General features: G+C 38.5%; 2 protein-coding genes across 3 annotated transcripts in view; one reads left to right on the top strand and one right to left on the bottom strand.

Moving 5' to 3' along the window:
• The window catches only part of CENPP (centromere protein P), a 129,088-nt gene that overhangs the window by 12,401 nt on the left and 98,604 nt on the right, over positions 1-18,083 (top strand). The window lies entirely within an intron of this gene.
• Positions 1,574-13,881, bottom strand: OGN (osteoglycin). The gene is made up of 7 exons (XM_017819887.1): positions 13,718-13,881; positions 12,844-13,096; positions 8,638-8,722; positions 6,239-6,397; positions 5,512-5,714; positions 4,837-4,932; positions 1,574-4,285 (listed from the first exon to the last, which is right to left on the bottom strand). The coding sequence occupies exons 2-7, from the start codon at positions 13,009-13,011 to the stop codon at positions 4,115-4,117; spliced, it is 882 nt and encodes a 293-aa protein (XP_017675376.1). The 5' UTR covers positions 13,012-13,096; positions 13,718-13,881; the 3' UTR covers positions 1,574-4,114.

An 18,083-nucleotide genomic window follows, 5' to 3' on the forward strand; every position in this document is an offset into this window, starting at 1 on the left:
TGCTTAATTATTTGTGGCTTTTTAGTTCAGTTTTTCTTTACCTCAAGCATTTACTCTCATTGAACCCAGTTCCATCTTTACTTTTCAGCTGGAATATGAAGTGGGAACTGCATTGTTTCCTATTTTTTGAATGTTTTAGGCCTTTGAGTTCTGTGCCAAGTTAATCCATTTCTATTATCAAATCAACCAGAATAGAGAAAAAAAAGTACTATTTTCTGATAATGTTAAAAAATAATCCTGTCCTCAGCTGAGCAATAAACTGATATTGTCTAATCCTGCTGGCTGTTGAATAAAGGCTTTTCTTTAATCCCTCCATAGAAAAGGTAGAGCACCCAGGGCTTTATGGCTTTGTGATTGTCTTTTTTCAAGCTTCACTTGATGCTTTTTGATCCTTAGATGAGCCTCATGACAGCAGTCACTGGTTTCTGGGACAGTGATTCAGTAAACTACTGGAAATATTTCTCACTTTAAAGTATAATAAAAAAAAGGCAGAAATAGAAAGGAGGTAGGTTTGGAGATAATTTTTACTCACAGAAAATTGTTGTGTATATAAACAGTTTTAAAAATATTTATTCAGATGTTGAGTGTAAATAATGAAGGGATCTACTAATTGTTAAAATAAGTGTGAACAAAAATTCTCTGAAGACATATTACAAGTTGGTCAATATTACAGATGTTCTTTCTAAAGGTATTTTTATTTCCATGGACAAGGATGCTGTTGAGAAAGGCAATTTGGGAGAATATTTACCAAGTATGACTGCCTAAGTGTTTATGAAGAGGGTTTTTTTAGGCCTTCTTATTTCTGCTGGCATTAATAATCATTTCATTTAGAAACAGAAGACATTCTCAGGTAAGAGAATTAATAAAGGCTTCAAAGATCAACTCTGACAATTCAAATAACCAGATTGCAAAGGAGAATGTGTATTTGTAACTCAACATTCTGTAATAATTTGTGTGAAAGAACTAGAGGTATGTTTTTACCATATGCATAAAAACAACTGAAAAGTCTTATCCTGTTAATGTTCACACTCACACAACATTAAAAATGAGTCTGTAATCTTTGTATTGATTTCCACCCTCCCCCAACCTGCTCTCTACTGCAAATATACAGGTAGGTAACTGTACACTGCACTGGAGAGACTCTTTGGGGTGGAGTCTTGGGTTTATAGCTTTTTGAAGATGTAAAAGAAAATTGCCCAGGCTGCCAAGTAGTAATAGACAGTTTCTCATACTTTACTTTTGGTGCAAAAACACCAAATTTTTTCTTTCCTGTTAGTTTTCATACTTGAAAAGACATCAATAATGTAGAAGTGACTGAATACTTCAGATAATACTGAATGTTTGAGGTGAATGACAATTCAAGGTAGTGCTTCAAATAGATTTTGAAGGGGTAAATGAAGTGTCCCCCGAGTATTTTGTATGGCAGGTCTCACTGTATTGTCATAATAAATATTATGTCTGCAAATGGAGTTACAGCTGCAAATAACTTTCTGATCTTCCTCTGCTGTGAGGATGAACAACTGAAACAGGTTGGCAATGCTGGGAGAGCAGATTGTTGAAGCTGATACTGATAAACAAGAAAAAAAAATTCAAGTTTTATTGGAGATACAGAACAGAAACGAGTGATAGGAAAAAAATAGAAAGGTTTACATTCAGCTTGATACATTCAGCTTGATATTAGTACTGGTCACACAAATAGAAGGTGAAAATCCTCCCTGCTGAAGCCCTTCTCACTTCTTGTTTTGATTATTTACCTTGCCATGGATGGGGAAAGGAAATTAAAACACATCAGATAACTTACTGCCTTCACTGGGCATTCAGAAGGTACCAGTTGTGTGTTTTTGTTTGCTTACGAAGTATTAAGAGTATTAATTAGCATTACTGGTGATAATTAGCACGTTTCAAAAATATCTACAACATTTTGATGTCAAATGAATGGTGTGGCAGTGTTAGGTCTCAGAATGTTTACTTGTGTGTATATATTACAAAACTCTGCTTGTTTTTATGTGTACACTTATAATTGTTTCCATAGGAAGAGTTTTGGTGATATTTACTGATCCTATTAATACTGGAAAGAGCTCTTTTTTTTTTCCCCTTAATAATAATGATTTGTGATGAGAAAAAGATCAGAGGCCACTACTTATGTAACTCAGAGGAAACACCCAGCTGTGTTTTCTCCATCTTAGGCTTTTATCGTAAGAGGGATGAGAGAATTGGTGGCTTTTGTATAAATTTGGCTTGAAATTGGAATGTGTTTTTTACATGCTTTGGAGTTATTTTTAAGCTTTTGCTAAAAACCTGGAAACATCGAAGTTTTATGACTTACTTGGAAAAATTAAAACCAAGTATTACTGTCGGACTTCGGGTTTGGTCTCAGTTGTAATTAAGGCAATGGAATTTTTTGTTAAACCAAGTAACTTAAAATGAAAAATATTGGGATTGCTGTGTCTTTCTTGGGTAGTGGGTTCAGATCAAAAATATTTTTGTGCTGCATTTCATGGTTGCATCCTCTTTCCAGAAAGATGAGCCCACAGTTGATGCTTGACAAAGTTACTTAAAAACTGGCTGAAAGTCTCTTAAGCCTCAGCACTGAGTGACAGAACATCACTGTGTTCAGAATTAAGTGGGCATCAATTCCCCAGAGCACAAGCACTAACAAATCAAGGCTTAGCTAAATAAGATAAATAAAATACAAAATATCTTGTACAATCAGTATTCTAGATGTACTGATACATCATCATGCATTTGATGCTTAACTATATCTACAAATTAGGAATCTATAGTAGCTTCAGACTTAGAGTTGATGTGGTAATAGGAACTAACACACCTTTGGCATTCACACCTCTGGTAGGTATTTGAGGGGAGAAACAATGCCAGAAGTTTATAGTTGTGTAATAAAAATTATTGTGTTCCTATATCAGTTATGTCTAGTTTTAGATAAACTGACTGTCAAGGCCTGCACACTCAATTTGTGTTTTTAATACACTGCATGGTTTAAAGTAGTTGAGTGAAATGGTGCTTGAAGTTAACTTTTTTTTTTTTTTAGATTAGTGATAGAATCACCTTCTCTTTTTAATTTGAAAGTCTGATTTAATTTTTCCCTAATGAGCAGAAGTATTGTTGTACAAGGGTAGTTCTGTTTCTCCTCACTGACATCTAGCTGAAATCATACTTATTTACAGGTAAGAAACATGAATTCAGCTTGCTGTTAATTATATTGTCACATTTCCTTTAAGAAAAAGCTGTGGAACAAGGCTCAGTCTCCATCATTCATTAATAGCTTTAGTCATAATTAATAGTCATACGATGCTGGACTTTGACCATTGTGTTAAAATGGGAAACTGGTGTTGCAAAAACAGCTCTTGTGAGTACAGCTCAGCAAAACTTATATATTTCACTTAAAACTGCCCTGTGTAAAAATAAAACCTGTATTTTTATACATACACATTCTTAGATGATTTTCAAAGCAAAACAGTAGAAGGAGATTTAACACAACCTTGAAAAGTTCCAGTTGCTATATTGCTTGGTGAACTAAACCTTAATAGGAATTGTTTTCATTTTTCACAAACCAAGTTTTTAAGGAAACTTTAATGAAATTAACCTTTGAGAAGTTCTGTTTGTATGCATCTTCATCCAATACACTTTTGAAGGGCAACTGAAGAGATTTCATTTCAGATTAAAAGAGTGGCATTGGAATTAAAAGAAGTATTTTGCCTGTGTAGCTTGCTCCAAGAGTGTGCTGCATTTATCTGAAAGTAAAATGTGGTGATTGTTCTGAATACTGGCAAAGAATGTGAACCAGCAGTTACTGTGTGATTTTACCTCCACGAAAAGAGTGATGAAGTGAGGGTTGAGATGTGTGTGCATATATGTATTTTTACATGTTCATTAACGGAAAAGATTCTGAAAGCAGTGACACCACAACTACTGAATAAAGTGACTGTTTAGAAATAGTTATTTCAGAGCAGAACCACACTTCAACGTCGGAGAAGGTTCTGGGTATGCAGGGAAAACAGCATTAGTGAGGGAGAGGATAGGAGCTTGTAAACAGAGGAAGAAAGGATCCTTTGTTACCATGGCTGAGTTCTGGCCTGGGCAGTGGCAGAAGCAGGGGTTAGTAGTAGGTGCCCACGGGCAGCATTCTCAGGCAGGAGAAGGCATTGACGTGCTTTGCCAGGACGATGGGGTTGCCTTCCATCCTGATCTCGTCCATGCGCGTGCGGATGTACCGCGTGTTGTTGGACTTGCAGAACGTGTCGTCCGTGATGGTGGTGATGTTGTTGTACTGCAGAACAGAACAGTTTAGGAAACACACGCAGTTATATACACGTGCACCCGTAGAGGTGGAAGATTTTTCACACTTTAATTTTATTCCTCTTGCCCTCCCATTTTGTCATATTTGATTTGTCTGTAGAATAGGCTGAGTTGGAAGGGACCCATTAGGATCATCCAATCCAACTCCAGGCCCTGTGCAGGGCACCCCAAGAATTCCATCATATACTTCAGATATGTAGGAACCAAGTCTTTTCAAACTGATCAAATGACTTGACATTGTTATTGATGTATGGAATGTATTGCTGATATAAAGTTATTGCTTATTTTTGTAATTTCCTATCCTCGATGTACAGAACTAATAATAAATCCTTGCATGGTAATTAGCTAACAAACAACTTCAAACTTCTGGATGGTTGTGGCCATACAGATTAAATTGTTTTATTTGGAGGAGCATTAGACAATTGTAGTGGAAACTGCTTCAAAAGAGAATGAGTTTGTTTTAAAGTCTGTAACTAATGAGGCTTTTCCTAATAGAATGTGAGGGAAATGCTTTTTGGATACCTGAAGGTGAAGAATCCGCAGGCTCTCCGGTAGGTTCAGCGGAACAGACTCCAGTGCATTGTGCCCCAAGTAGAGGTAGGCCAAATTTGTGAGCTTCTGTTAAAGAGAAATTACTAATGCTGGTATTGCTTACTTGAAGTTAAATAACTTGCGCCTGTTAGAAGACATCAGTATTTTTTTCTGATCACAGAGAAAGCCTGGAAACTGATATAAGACAGAACATTCTTTTGCTGTGAACGTCGAATTGTATTATATTGACAAACTCATAGAGCAGGCCTTCTATGTCTTGGAAATTTCAGTGTCAGCACATTGGTTATAACACTTGAGACCACTATAAAGCTCCATCTTTGTTTATTAGTATTTCTGTGGTCCTCAGAACTGTATTTGAGCCATCAATTTTAGAACTGAGCTTTTCTTTGCATGTAAGAGAGAAAGGAGGTAGGTAAGGTATTTTGTAGAAAAATATGGTTTACGTGAAGGGCACGAGAGAGGGAGTGCACAAAGGACTGATCTTCCAGAGCGCCTTAAAAGCCAAGGAACAGCTGGAAAACTTCATCGCAGTTTGTTTCTTAGATTACAATAAACACAGAAAAGGGAATTTGGTGGCAGACTGAATAGTCTGGTCACTAATTTGAATTTACTTTGGTCACCTAAATTACTGGGTTTTTTCCTTACCTTGAAAGCATTTGCTTTGATTCCTCTGCTCTTGATTCTGTTTTGGTTTGCGTTAAACGTTGTTAGTTTGGGAGGTAGAACAGGAAGTTTTACAAGACGATTTTCAGCAAGAGAAAGTTCTTCCAACAACAGAAGCTTTGAGAAGGCTCCATCTTCTATTTCTTCTATCCTGTTTCCACTAAAATCAATTCTTCTCAAGGTAGCTTTACATAAAAGAAATGAAAATCTAAATATTGACTCTGTAATTATGTGGCATGTGAAATACGTATGGCTGCATATGTTAAAGGTTACACTGCTGGCTGCAGCATCTGAATTGTGATGTACAAGTGCAAATACTATTAAAATGTGGATTTTCTCATGGTCTTCAACTGAAAAAAACCGAGAAAATACTCTGAATCCTTCTTTTTGTCTTAGAGACAATGTGATTTCAGATATTCATAGAATTTGTCATGCTGTCGAGTGAGAGAGCTGGGAGAGATGTCCCTGGAGCATTTGAAGGAAAAGTAATGCCTGCTTATTTAACGCTGGCTGGGATGCAGAGTTGAATTTTATTTTTAGCAATCTGCTCTTTCCCTGATGGTTTGGGAGAATGAAGATGTTTACATGGTCCAAAAGGTGTTTCCATTTTACCTTTGCAGTTCCTTTTCTAACACGGGCATTGCATTGAGTAGTACACCTTCAAATATACTATCAGGTGAGCAGAAATTAAAACTTGAGCATCACTTACTAATGTCAGCAAAATCCGAGGCTGCAATCCTTTTGATCTTGTTGAACCTTGCATACAGATAAGCTGTTTCCTTGGGCAGGGGGGGCACGGCCTCGATGTCGATCTCCTCGCAGTACACGGACCCGCTCAGGCACACACACAGCAGGCACGTGGGCAGGTCTGAAACCAAACAGTGTTCAATAACTTACACTTGAATGGTCAAAATAGACTTTTCTCTGGTATCTTTTAAGATTTCCCTTCATTAGATTCAAAAAAAAAAAAAAAAAAGAAAATTATTCATATCAAGTTCTGAAGAGATTGAACATTCTGAACTGGTTTGAGTTTTTTATTCTTTTAATCGTGCGTGATTTCTCTGTTCTTATCTGAGCATGTGTTGAAGTACTATTGATTGACCTCAATTCAGTTTAAGTCTAATTGGCTTAGAGTATTGTGAAGAGACTGATCTCTTCTTTGTGGTGACTGGGGACAGGACCCAAGGGAATGACCTGAAGTTGTGTCAGGGGAGGTTAAGGTTGGAGCTTAGAAAAAGATCCTTGCCCCAGAGGGTGGTTGGGCACTGAACAGACTCCCCAGGGCAGTGGTCACTGCACCAAGGCTGCCAGAGCTCAAGAAGCATTTGGACAATACTCTCAGGCATGTGGTGTGACTCTTAGGAATGGTCCCGTACAGGGCTGAGGGTTGGACTTGATGATCCTTGTGGGTCCCCTCCAGCTCAGCATATTCTGGGATTCTCTAAGTATGCCAGCTGCAAGTCTGTGACCACGTTAAATGTCCCATTTGGAACCATTCTTTAGACAGCAGAAATCCACAAGGAGAAACACCTGGCAGTGCACACATTTGGCACTGTAATTGCATTGGAGCATTTCTGGCAGGTCACATATATTCTATCTTGCTCCCAGCTACTATTTTGTCTAGAACTTTTGATAAAAAATCCAGCAGTGCTGACTGTATAATTACCCTGGAACCACAGAATGGTTTGGGTTGGAAGGGAACTTAGACCATGTCATTCCAACCCCCTGCCACAGACAGGGACACCTTCCACTAGACCAGGTCACTCAGAGCCCTGTGGACAACCTCCATCAGTTTTATGCTGAGGTGTTTTTATAGCTGTTGTTTCAAATAGAGGGGAAAAACTTTTTTTTTTTTTTTAATGCAGTTTCAGACCATTGTGGCTTGCCCTGTTCCTCATGGACATTAGCAAAGTACTAGAATTTCTGTTTTGCTTTAATTTTTCATGCCAGCAACATTCAAATACCTATAACGAGTGTGGCTTTGAGTGTGGTTTTGTCACCACTGCTGGGTACTGTACTGGGTTTTCTGGTTGGCTTCCACCCTGGTCTGCCTGCAGTACAGAGAGCAGGGCCACACCACCAGGGAGTTTGTTATCACTACAGAGCAAAACAGGATCTTCCACAACCAGGGAAGAGTTACAGAAGCAGCTGGTCAATACTGGGAACCCAACCCCGTAGGGATAACAGCAATTCTCTTTTTCTTATGCCAGTACTGCACAGAGTGGAATAGATTTTGAGGTCTAGCTCTGTGAATACTATAATTTTTTAGGCTTAAGAGTTCTGCCCTATTTGCCTTTTTTGATTTAGTGTCTTGTTTGTCGTTATTAAAAAGGCAGCAGTTTTTATGCTTGCCTGGGACTAGAAGCTCTGGTGCTCTTGGACACTTGTTCAGCTTTTGACGAGAGCTTGTTGACAGATGCTGTTTGGCAATAATTAACCTTGATTAACACTTTGGTGTAGATTGACACTCAGCTGGTCTTGCTGAGTCATCAGTTATTTTTGGAAGTTTAGATCACAGACACACAAAATACATGTGTCTTTCTCTCACTGCTCCATTTGGCAGAGAAACTTTGTTCCTGTCATGTTTAGAAAGCTCTGTGGCTTGTGAGGAAAAATCTGGACAATGTATCTCACAGCCTGCAGGAAAATGGCTGGTGAAGAAAGTTCCTGATGTACTTTCACTGTTGCCCTCCCTGGTCACCAGGTGTAAACTGAGAATTGCTGCTGTTTCTGAGAAATCCAGTGAAGTAACTCAGGCACACCGTATTAAGTCATGATTGTGACTTGGGTAAACTGTGGAACTTACCGGGGGGTGTATTTTGTTTTTCTTGGTTGTCTTGCCTAACTTACTTAACTTGGGAACATCTCAGTGGCAAATATGATTGTAGAGATTCTTACAAGCTGTGCTTTGTGTGTTCAGTTTACCTGAGGATCCTTTCAATTTTTCCATCAGGAGTTGGAAGACTTTCCACAGGAGAAATGAAAGATATTCATAAATGAAAAGACTAATTCTGTAGCTTTTGTCATCCTTTGCATATTAGATTTTCATATTAAAATATGTTCTTTTGGAGAGCTCAAGCAGGACACTGTTCACATCAGTTGACTTACTTGTATCCTTTGTTGGGGGCACATCCAGTTGGCTGTCATCCCCTTGCAGTCTTAGGGAAGTGTCAAGAGAAACATTTGTTCCATCCTTTGGGTGAGAGCAAATGTTATTTTAAAAAACAAACAGCAAACAAAAAGCCACAGAGCATTACAAGGATCTGAAATAACATGTGTTTTAAAAGTGAGCTTCCTGTGGCATACCTCCTCTGATATTTAGTTTTTAAAGTACTCTCTCTGCTGGATGACTGATGTGATCTATTATCCCTTTTGCACATGAACTGTTCACTTTGAAAGGCAAGAAGGGAAGCTGCTCATGCTCTTCAGAACAGTAAAGTCTTTCAGGAAAGAACAGTAGAGACAAAATAAAAATAGAGAGAAAATACAGACTACGTGGTGGGAAGGAATATGTAGGAGATGGGTGTCTACAAACACCTGGAGTTCTGAAGATAGATTTTGCACATCGTGCAAAATTGGATAGGATTCTCGTGAGTGTAAGTTTTTTGTTTTGCCCAAATAATCTCAGTAAAATGACATTTCCTCAAAGCTATTCAGAAGTCCCTGTGGAGATGGTCATTGCATCTTTTCAACTGAAGGACAATTTAGTTTATAAATATGTACCTTTCAGATATTGGCTGAAATTTAGCAATTTGTTTCCATGAACTGCACTTAAATCTGTTCTAAGGTGTGAACTGCGAACAGAAACAGCCTCTTGTGGTGCAGGAAATGGTAGTCAGGTTCTTTTTTCACTGAACACTGTAGGAATTTGAGAATTACCTGTTATTACTAGAATTGTAGGATACATACAGTGGGTGCACGGATTAAAGTTGAGGGCTTCAGGTTGACTGTGGCAGTTGTTCTTGGCTCACATAATTTGTGTTTTTTATTGATGGGGAATATTTGTAGGACAGAGTAAGACAATATGTTTTTTGGCCTGTGTGGCTATTGGAAACACATGGAGGAAAGAACATTATCGGATGTGGAAGATGTTTTGTTTTAAATGTGGTTAAGGATCAGGCAATGGCAGGAGCTCTGTGGAAGAGCTGCTTATGCACTGCAAGTGCTCACAAGTCAACCAATGTTAGGTTTTTCATCCCCTTACTCCCCTTTCCTTCAGGCACACAGATAGTCCATCTGCAAGAGCAGTGGGGAAGTAATATTATCTTCCAAGTTACTTTTGATACTGACTTTGGTTTAGTTAGTATTTAGTTGCTTGCATATACTTTTACTGTGGGAATTTTTGTCTTCTGCAAAACAAACCCCTCAGGCTTGACATATAAAGCCTGACAAACAAATGTCTTGCCCAGCCTCTGTCTTTTTGGCCCCTTTTTGGCCTCTCAGTCACCCATCCCTTGGCTCTTCCCTGCATCTGCCTGTCCATGCTATGGCTCTGGTTTGGGATGGGTTGCTTTGCTCCAGTAAAACCAAAGGATTTCAGGATTTCAGGATGTTGGCAGCAGTTTGGCAGTGCTGGGTGTGGGGAAGCTGAGGGTGTCACCTCAACAGCTGCACTCAAACAGTAAATCTTACAGAAGGTTTCTGTAAGATTTAGCTCCCACAGAGCTGTTTGTGAGGCATGTGAAGATGTGGACCTTGGCTGAGGTGACTGTGCCAGCAGAGACTGCTGAGTACAAGGACTGGTAATGGAACAGCTGCCCTGCTATTGCTGCAGTTTTTTGGCTTGTAAGGGACACTTTTAATGTGCTTGTATGAAAAACCTTTGCTGACACAGCATATCTGTACCAGGTGTAGGTTTCTAGCACAGTATCCTACTTGAGATGTGATCTGTGGAAGAGTACGGACAGGAACTCTTTGCAGAATTCAATGTACAATTAATCTCTGCCAGTGGGAAATGTCACAAAAAATTAAAACTGATTATTTGCAGAATGATATTAAATCCACAAAATGAAAAAAATATTTGCTGGTCAGCTATAAAAATTCCTAAGCGTGGAGTATCAGTGCACAAGACTGTTTGGATTAGAACCACAAGTTCATTGCTTGCATATGTTGGGAATGCACTGAAGGAATATTGGTTTATTTGCATAGTGAAATTCCACCTGCCTCTTGCACTTTACTGCACAGACTTAATTACCCATAGAAAACAACACTTTACATCTAAATACTTGAACCATCTTCAAATTTCTGCAATAACACACAATGATCTGTAAAGCTGATAGTTTATATTCAGTGAAATGAATTAGTCCAGATGTGAGACAGTGTCTAATTGGATGGGTCTATTCTCTTGTGGAAATTAAGATTTCATGTTTTCAAATTGCTAAAATTTTATTCAAGACTGGGTTGGCTGTGGCTTCAAATAATCATTGTAATACATTTTGCTTGGCTGACCTTTTCCTTACCAGTAAACTAAAGTTCATTTGGTTTTGTTGCTCACTAGCACAAATGGGTTTCTTCTGATGTTTTTACTAAAAACCTTCTTTCTAACTGTGTGTTCAAGCATGCAGTAAGGAGTTAAATTTGTCATGCACAACAGATTTCTGACTGGGCATGCTTGAGGACATTTTTGGCATGTATTTCAGTTACAGTTAACACTTGAAATATTTGGGAGCTGGAATTTGTGCAGTCAATGAATAGAGGATTTGTTTGTGCACTCCATGACTTAAACTGGGACCACTGGAACTTGTATAGATGTAGTTTTTGCACATAAGGAACTAATTTATTATTTTGCAATGAAAACATGTCATTGGAGAACTGACCTGGTGGAAATAATGACCGACTGCATTCCTAGAATTATCTTAACAGAACTGTTGCCCTTCAGAAGACCTGTAGCTCATGGCACTGCCAGGAGGGACTTTGGTTAGTCTGGGGCACGTCTGTTGGCACCATTCCCATGTAGGTATATTCCTTGTTGGTCTTTTACTGAAACCACAGCAATCATCTTAAAATGATTTCTTGATGAGTGTCTTCTGATGCAGTGCCTAACTGGTTAAAATTTGCATTTCTGGTATTTTTTAAAAACTTAGTTTGTGAGTGGATATTCACCTATTAGTTAAGAGTCATTTAAACTGTCTCCTTTTCATGGGTTTATGAAAATGTTACTTCATCACTGTGGCAGATGTCAGATTTAAAAATACCTTAGACATTTTTAGTATAAATATGTAGCTGCTGTTTTTAGTCTAACAGTGGAGTGCTGTAATTTCAGTAGAATTGGGAAAATATTAAAGAGGTATACAAAACTGATTTTTCTATATTTATGCTGCAGTTTTTTAGTCACTATCTTTTGCTGTTGTCTTATTTTTCTTGTTTATCAGACTAAGTTCTTGTCACAAGTACAGTTAATATTAATGAAAACCTCTTTGAATTTATAATACGTGGTTTGGATATGTTTTATTTTCCTTGGCAATTAGTTTTGGGACAATCACTGCTGGTTTTAATTCTTGATCAGTGTTGTCCCTCCTTCTCCTGACGTGTATTGGTTGGGTCTGAACAGAGGTGGGAGGTTTTTAAGTGTCCCTGGCAGCTGAGGCTGTGGCACTTCATTTAACTCTCCCCTGGTTTTGTTTCTTCTGCTTCAGCTTTAATGTGACAGGTTTGGATGTGGAGCACAGGGCTCCCCGTTTGGGGGTGCTGCTGAGTGCCCTGAGGTGCAGCAGAGATTCTCTTTATTAAGACCTTCAAAGTGTTAATCATGTAGGTGACTCCTGCAGGACTGAACATTCCATGGAAGTTCAGGGCTGCTGAACTGCTGAGCTGTAAGAAACCCAAACCACCCACCCCTGAAAAAGCCCAGGCAAGAAACTTGGTGGTTTGGTAAGTCAAGAGAGAAACTGGTTTATACTGGCAGGTTATGTTCAATAAAAGGGACTGTTCCAAGTATTGCTTGGACATAAGAAAAGTCATAAATACAGTTACCTTCCTTGTTTTTAAGCAGACTTACTGTGCTAATACATTGCTCAAACAGTTGAGCTAATAACTAGAATATCCTATTCTTGAAACTCTTCCAATTGTAGGCACAGAACTACAGCAGAGTTAAAATGATGCTTTAGTCTTATGTGTGAAACCCTGCCTTCTGTGGCTTTCTCAGACTGTAGCAAGCATAATATTTTTGTGGTTTTGAGTGGCTTTCCCTGTGTCTGAACCTATTGTACATTTTGCTATTATTCCAAGACTGTTCCACAAAACTCACATGCACATACATCATTCACATAATGCTTAGCAGCTAAAAGTATTAAAATGAAAATATAAATAAAATACCTTTATTATATCCTTGGATTGCATTTCATAATCTTGTTGGATCAGGCTTCCCATGGAAACATCTGTATCATACTCCTCAAACTGGAATGGTTGTTGCTGTAGAGGTGGTGCTGGACTTACCAAAGGTACAAGCACAAACAAAAAGAAAGTAGCCTGCAAAGTCTCCATCCTTCCCTGGAACAATGTTTGAGGCTTTCACTGAGCTGGTGGAGATCTGCTTATGCCTGGACTATGGAGAACACTTTCTTTGGGACTGGAAATGAAAATGCAATCCGTCAAAACAATATTTAAAGCCTAGAGGACTGGTTGGCAGGGCTTTGTAACACATAAGGAACATGGAACAACTTTTAACTCTTGATATCCTTTAATTAGACTCTATAAAAGCTGTTCTTAACATGAGAAGAAACTGGGAAATAACAAACAGCATTTTCCAAGTAGTAAGGAAAATATTATCTGAACTGCATTTTGTTTCTCAGTGTTATTTTTGTTAAAAGCAAGAGGATTTTGTAAATTTATGAAACATTTGGCAAGTGTGTGGCTGGACTAATTAAAACCTGAGAGGTTCAAATGCATTTTTCTGGATTGTCAAAATAAGGATTTTTAAACCTAAATGCTCTATAACAATAATCTTTAATTGTCTTTTACTTTACATTTAAAAGTAAATGAGAGCAGATAACTTAATACCCCCTGAATATTTTACAGGTTGTGCACTTTTCAGGCAGGGGGAGGAGGCTGATAAACATAATCCTTCAAACATTACAAACATGCATGGGATACTTTTGTATCTTCATACAATATTTTCCCCTGTTTACTGTAATGGAGTGTTTTATTCAAGTTTTAGGTTAATATACTTTTAGGAAAAAAGTCCACCTACCTTTGTAGTAGATTCCAAGTTCTTCAGTGACTGTCATAAAACCAGATATCCTTATCTGTAGGTTATTCTTACCAATGCACTTTAGGTTCAAGTTATGAATTACATCCCACTTGCTGAAATGGATACTCTCTCCGTTTGACAGTCTGAAAAGTACTTTCCATGGGGTAAAAATGCTCTGCCAGCATTCTCTCCCAGGGGGAGAGGTAATATCCTGGAGCAGGGGGTTGTACTTTGCGTAACATTTGTGAGTGCTGAGCCTGTCTGGCTCATCCTACTTTTGGTGTTACTTGTTAAAATGGCAGATTTCTGCTCTGTGGTGATTTCTTCTTTAGAATTCCAAAGGCTTTTTCTGTAAATCAAATATTAATTGTGCAATCTAGAGGTCTCTAACAAGGCATGTGTTATCCATTTGGTTTAAATGCTTTAGCTCAGAGACAAAGCAGCTGCTTTCTGAGGCAGAGGTAGAGCCAAAACATACGTCTGCTGTGTTAGTCACGTTCTCTGAATAATAAAATTACAAGTTATATATGTTTAGAGGAGCTTCACCTACCTATGAAATGGAAACTTTTCAGTGTCAAGAGTTCTGGAAACAAAAAAAAATACTCTTTAGAACTTCATGTGTGTTGATTTTTGGTGTGTAAATGCTTCATTAATTGACTTATTAGACAATTTATTGAAAAAATGCTCACTTGCTTTAAGTGAAGCTCTGTTTCAGTTCTGTAGATAACTCAGTGAATGCTGTCCAGGTGTAGAATTTCCATCTGAACTATGAGCAGCAGTTTTCTGGATTTGTAATGCAGTTCTTCCTCCCCCATCCTTTTCCTCATTATGTATTTTTGGCAGGCAGCACAAATGGGAGCCAGATGACCAACTTGAAAGTTTACAAAGTAGCTTTTTCGAGTCTTTAAAAAGTGTGTAGCAATAAAATCTAGTGGGAATATATCCAGATTTATACTTCTCTTTCAAGGTAATTTTTTTTTGCTTTTTTCTAGAGTAATATTGGGGATAAACCATGCACCTTTTGCTCAAGTTTTATTGTGCTGCATTGTCTAAAGACCAGATGTCTGTAGTAAATCTGCAAATGGGAGAGTGACCACAGCCATTTGCTCTCTAAACTCTGTGAGTTTATAATATTACCACTTTCTGAACTCATTAGGATTTTATAATAATGTTCTTAGTTTATCTCACATGCAAATTTAACAGTATGATAGTTTGGCCTTTGAGCTTGCTCTAGGATAATGATATAACAGATGTAAAGGGAACAGGCTCAGTAATAATGGAAATTGGGCCCTGAATCACATTGGCTGCTGTTCTGCTGGAACCCCAAAGGTTTGGAAGTGTCAGGTGGCAGTGGCAGTGCCATCTGACCAGCCCTCCTGGCTCCAGACACGTTTCGGAAGTAATGACACAGCTCTGCTTTGTTCTTACCCCTTTCCAGCTGCCACCCCTCTGCCAAACATCCAGGTTAAGATTTCCTCTGGCTCTGAGGCATCCAAGTGTTTCCAATGCTTGAATGTAATCAAAGGATAACTATTCTAGGGGGAAAAAAGTATCAAGTATTGAAGCTGAAAGCAAGATATAAAATCTTAAATATATTTGTAATATTTTCACTATAGTTTATTCTATAAGTACTGAAGTCCTTGAATTCACAGCGAGGCACATGGAATATCTTGGGAATACTTTTTGGTTTGTTTTTCTTTTCCTTATATATGACAACTTTAAAAAATGAGAGAAAAGTACTAGATAAATGAGGCCTTGAGCAAGAAAACTCTTGCTTACTTTGATCTGCAAGATGAGAAGACTTTAGGAATAACTTCTGCAGAAAATGTGAAAAGTCTGATCTGCGTCACAAGATTTGTGTGCTTATCACAAAAATATTGTGTATATTCACTGTTCTTGTACAAGCACTTGTAAAAAAACTCATGAATACTTACAAATACAAAGAGTGATATGTTAATTCATTTGGCATGATGTCATCAAGGTCTGGCTTACAGTATACATTTACTGCCAGTGCCAAATAAAACAGTAGTGCCATATTTTGTCTGCATTGTCATCCCTTGTGTCAGGAAGAAGAAAATATATCAGCAAATAATGTCAGATAAAAATAGTTTTTATCTGAACATGTACCAGACGCTCAGGTCAGCTCAAGGACAGGGATGGGACAAGTGGCTGCAAACAAGGAAGGGGCAGCAGTGCTTCCTCCAGCACCAGTGTTGCTTTATTCCTGCTCAGAGTGGATCCAAGTCACGTGAAATGAAAATGTGGTTCTTATGCATTGACCGTAGGGGAGCTCACAGGAAATACCCTGGCAAGCAGAGAGTGCTTTCTAGGCACTGTTAGTGCTTGGAATTGGATGTATAAGTATCTGCTGCTTGGACTCTGGTTACAGGGATCTATGCAGTTGGAAGGTGGTTTCTGACTTGGAAACCTAAACAAGCTGGTTTTAACTCCCTGAGCTCCAGTTTCTGAAGAGGACCTTGATAGTGTCCATGGTGGGCTTTCTGATTTCCCCAAGATCATTTGCACCGACTGATTTCCCCACAAAATACTTTTGCCTGAAGTGTTTGGCATATCAAAATGGTCATTTTACTAATTTTGTTGACATGGAATCCTGGCTTAAATTTGAGCAGTGGTCATTTCCCTACCATTTTGTAAGGATATAAAATGTAGCTGAAGGTATAAATGAAGCACAACACTTATTTGCTTCTAGTAGAGGGAGCCCAAGCCAGTCTGACAAGGGACACTTGCTCTCTGGATTCTCCTGCCAGAAAAACTTAACTTTAGGGGAAAAGGGTTGCATACAGAGTAGGTGTAAAATTTGTTGCCCAAGGTTGCCTTCTATCAGGTTAAACGATGAAAAATAATTCTCTCTTTAAAGACAGAAAAAGAGAAGTTGGATGGGTATGGATGGCAGAGATAGGAAAAGTGTGGGAGTAGAGCAAGACAGAAATGAAGGTAACAATCCAAACTATCCCTTGCTGCCTAAAGCTTCTTCAGCATCTGGGAAGGAATCTGGTATTTAGTGCAGTTTATATGTCTAGAGCAGATAAAGGAAAAAATCAAGCTGAAAACATCCTGGAGGACCTGAGGAAAGATTTTGTTTTGCAGATTTTGTGAATTATTTGCTCTGGCTGCTGTCCAGCTCTGTCTATTTATCTTGTACTCCAAGTGGCCTCATATCTGCCCTGCTCAGAGCTTTAGTGGGACTAATTCAGTTCCATTCTCACCTTTCTACTAATGCTTCAAGGTATTCCTTAGGAAATGAACCAAAGCTGAGATTTTAAAAGTTTGTGAGTACTCAGGTTTGTTCTATATTTAGGCAAAGAAAGTGTATTTTTGCAGCTGCTTAAAGACCTTGGCTCTCCTCTTGTATCGTATTCTCTGAAGGACAATATTGGCCAGTTCTGCAATTTGAGTTTGATTGGTTTGAAGTGTTCTTGGAAAAAAGCAGTATGGATTATTGCTCAGCTGACCTGTGCTGATGGTGAATATTGAAAATCACTTATACAGAATGTTCAAAAGTCAGTGTCTTTTCCTGGCCAGAAATTTGTCTGTGACAGAAGAAGATGGGGAGAAATTAGGAAAGCTTTTAAAGACTCCTGGGCATTTGTAGACCTGGGCAGAGTGCTGAATTTTCTTTTTGTGTGTGATATTTTTGCTCCACGTGGAAGGCAACATGTTCAATATTCCTTAGCATGTCTTGTGTGTGAAGTGTGATTAACCACTTCATGTTGACGAGCTGTTCTGGATTGGAATCATAACAGAAAAGGTTTCATAGAGTAAAAGTGAGTTATTGAACCAGCCTGATAACATGGGCAAAATAATTTACAAGCAGCGAGGCATAGATTTTCTGTTAGAGAGAACAAAGGCATGAAGTGATGTTAAAACTGAACTCAGTGTTTATCTTTTTATTTTCTTCTTTTTTAACCTAAATATAACTTCATGAGGTTGTTCTCTACGTAATTTTTATTTTCTAAAATACAGGCCTTTTCTGCTTGACATTTGTGTGGAATTAATTCTGCCTTCTAAAACCGCTTTTCTCTTTTTGGTGCTGCTCTGTGATATGAGACTTCTGTGAGTCCTGCATCCCCCTCTGCTCTTTGCTGAGGTCCTGATACAGGGGATAAAAATAGTTTTAAGGCAGTTTAATGCCAGTGCTTGTGCTGGGGTTGCATTTATTCAGGGAACTAAAAGCATCCCAAAGGGAGGAGGAAACAGTCTCCTGGTTTGTTCTTGAGCCCTGCACAGAAATTGGGCTGAAGGCAATACTATAGAACAGTTGGGTAACATCAAAGAAAGTATATTCCAGCTCAGCATGGGAGGGAAGGAGGAGGGTTCAGAGGTGGTATGAAATGTAAAATAAATG

The sequence above is a fragment of the Lepidothrix coronata genome, unplaced genomic scaffold (genome assembly GCF_001604755.1).
Source record: "Lepidothrix coronata isolate B3197 unplaced genomic scaffold, Lepidothrix_coronata-1.0 Scaffold78, whole genome shotgun sequence".
NCBI classification, from domain to species: Eukaryota; Metazoa; Chordata; class Aves; order Passeriformes; family Pipridae; genus Lepidothrix; species Lepidothrix coronata.

Coding starts and splice junctions, on each gene's coding strand:
- OGN (XM_017819887.1), bottom strand. CDS start 13,011: ATGGAGACTTTGCAGGCTACTTTCTTTTTGTTTGTGCTTGTACCTTTG. Junction 6,398..8,637: donor GCCCCCAACAAAGGATACAA/GTAAGTCAACTG, acceptor GTTTGGTTTCAG/ACCTGCCCACGTGCCTGCTG. Junction 4,933..5,511: donor TCAAAGCAAATGCTTTCAAG/GTAAGGAAAAAA, acceptor TCTCTTTAACAG/AAGCTCACAAATTTGGCCTA.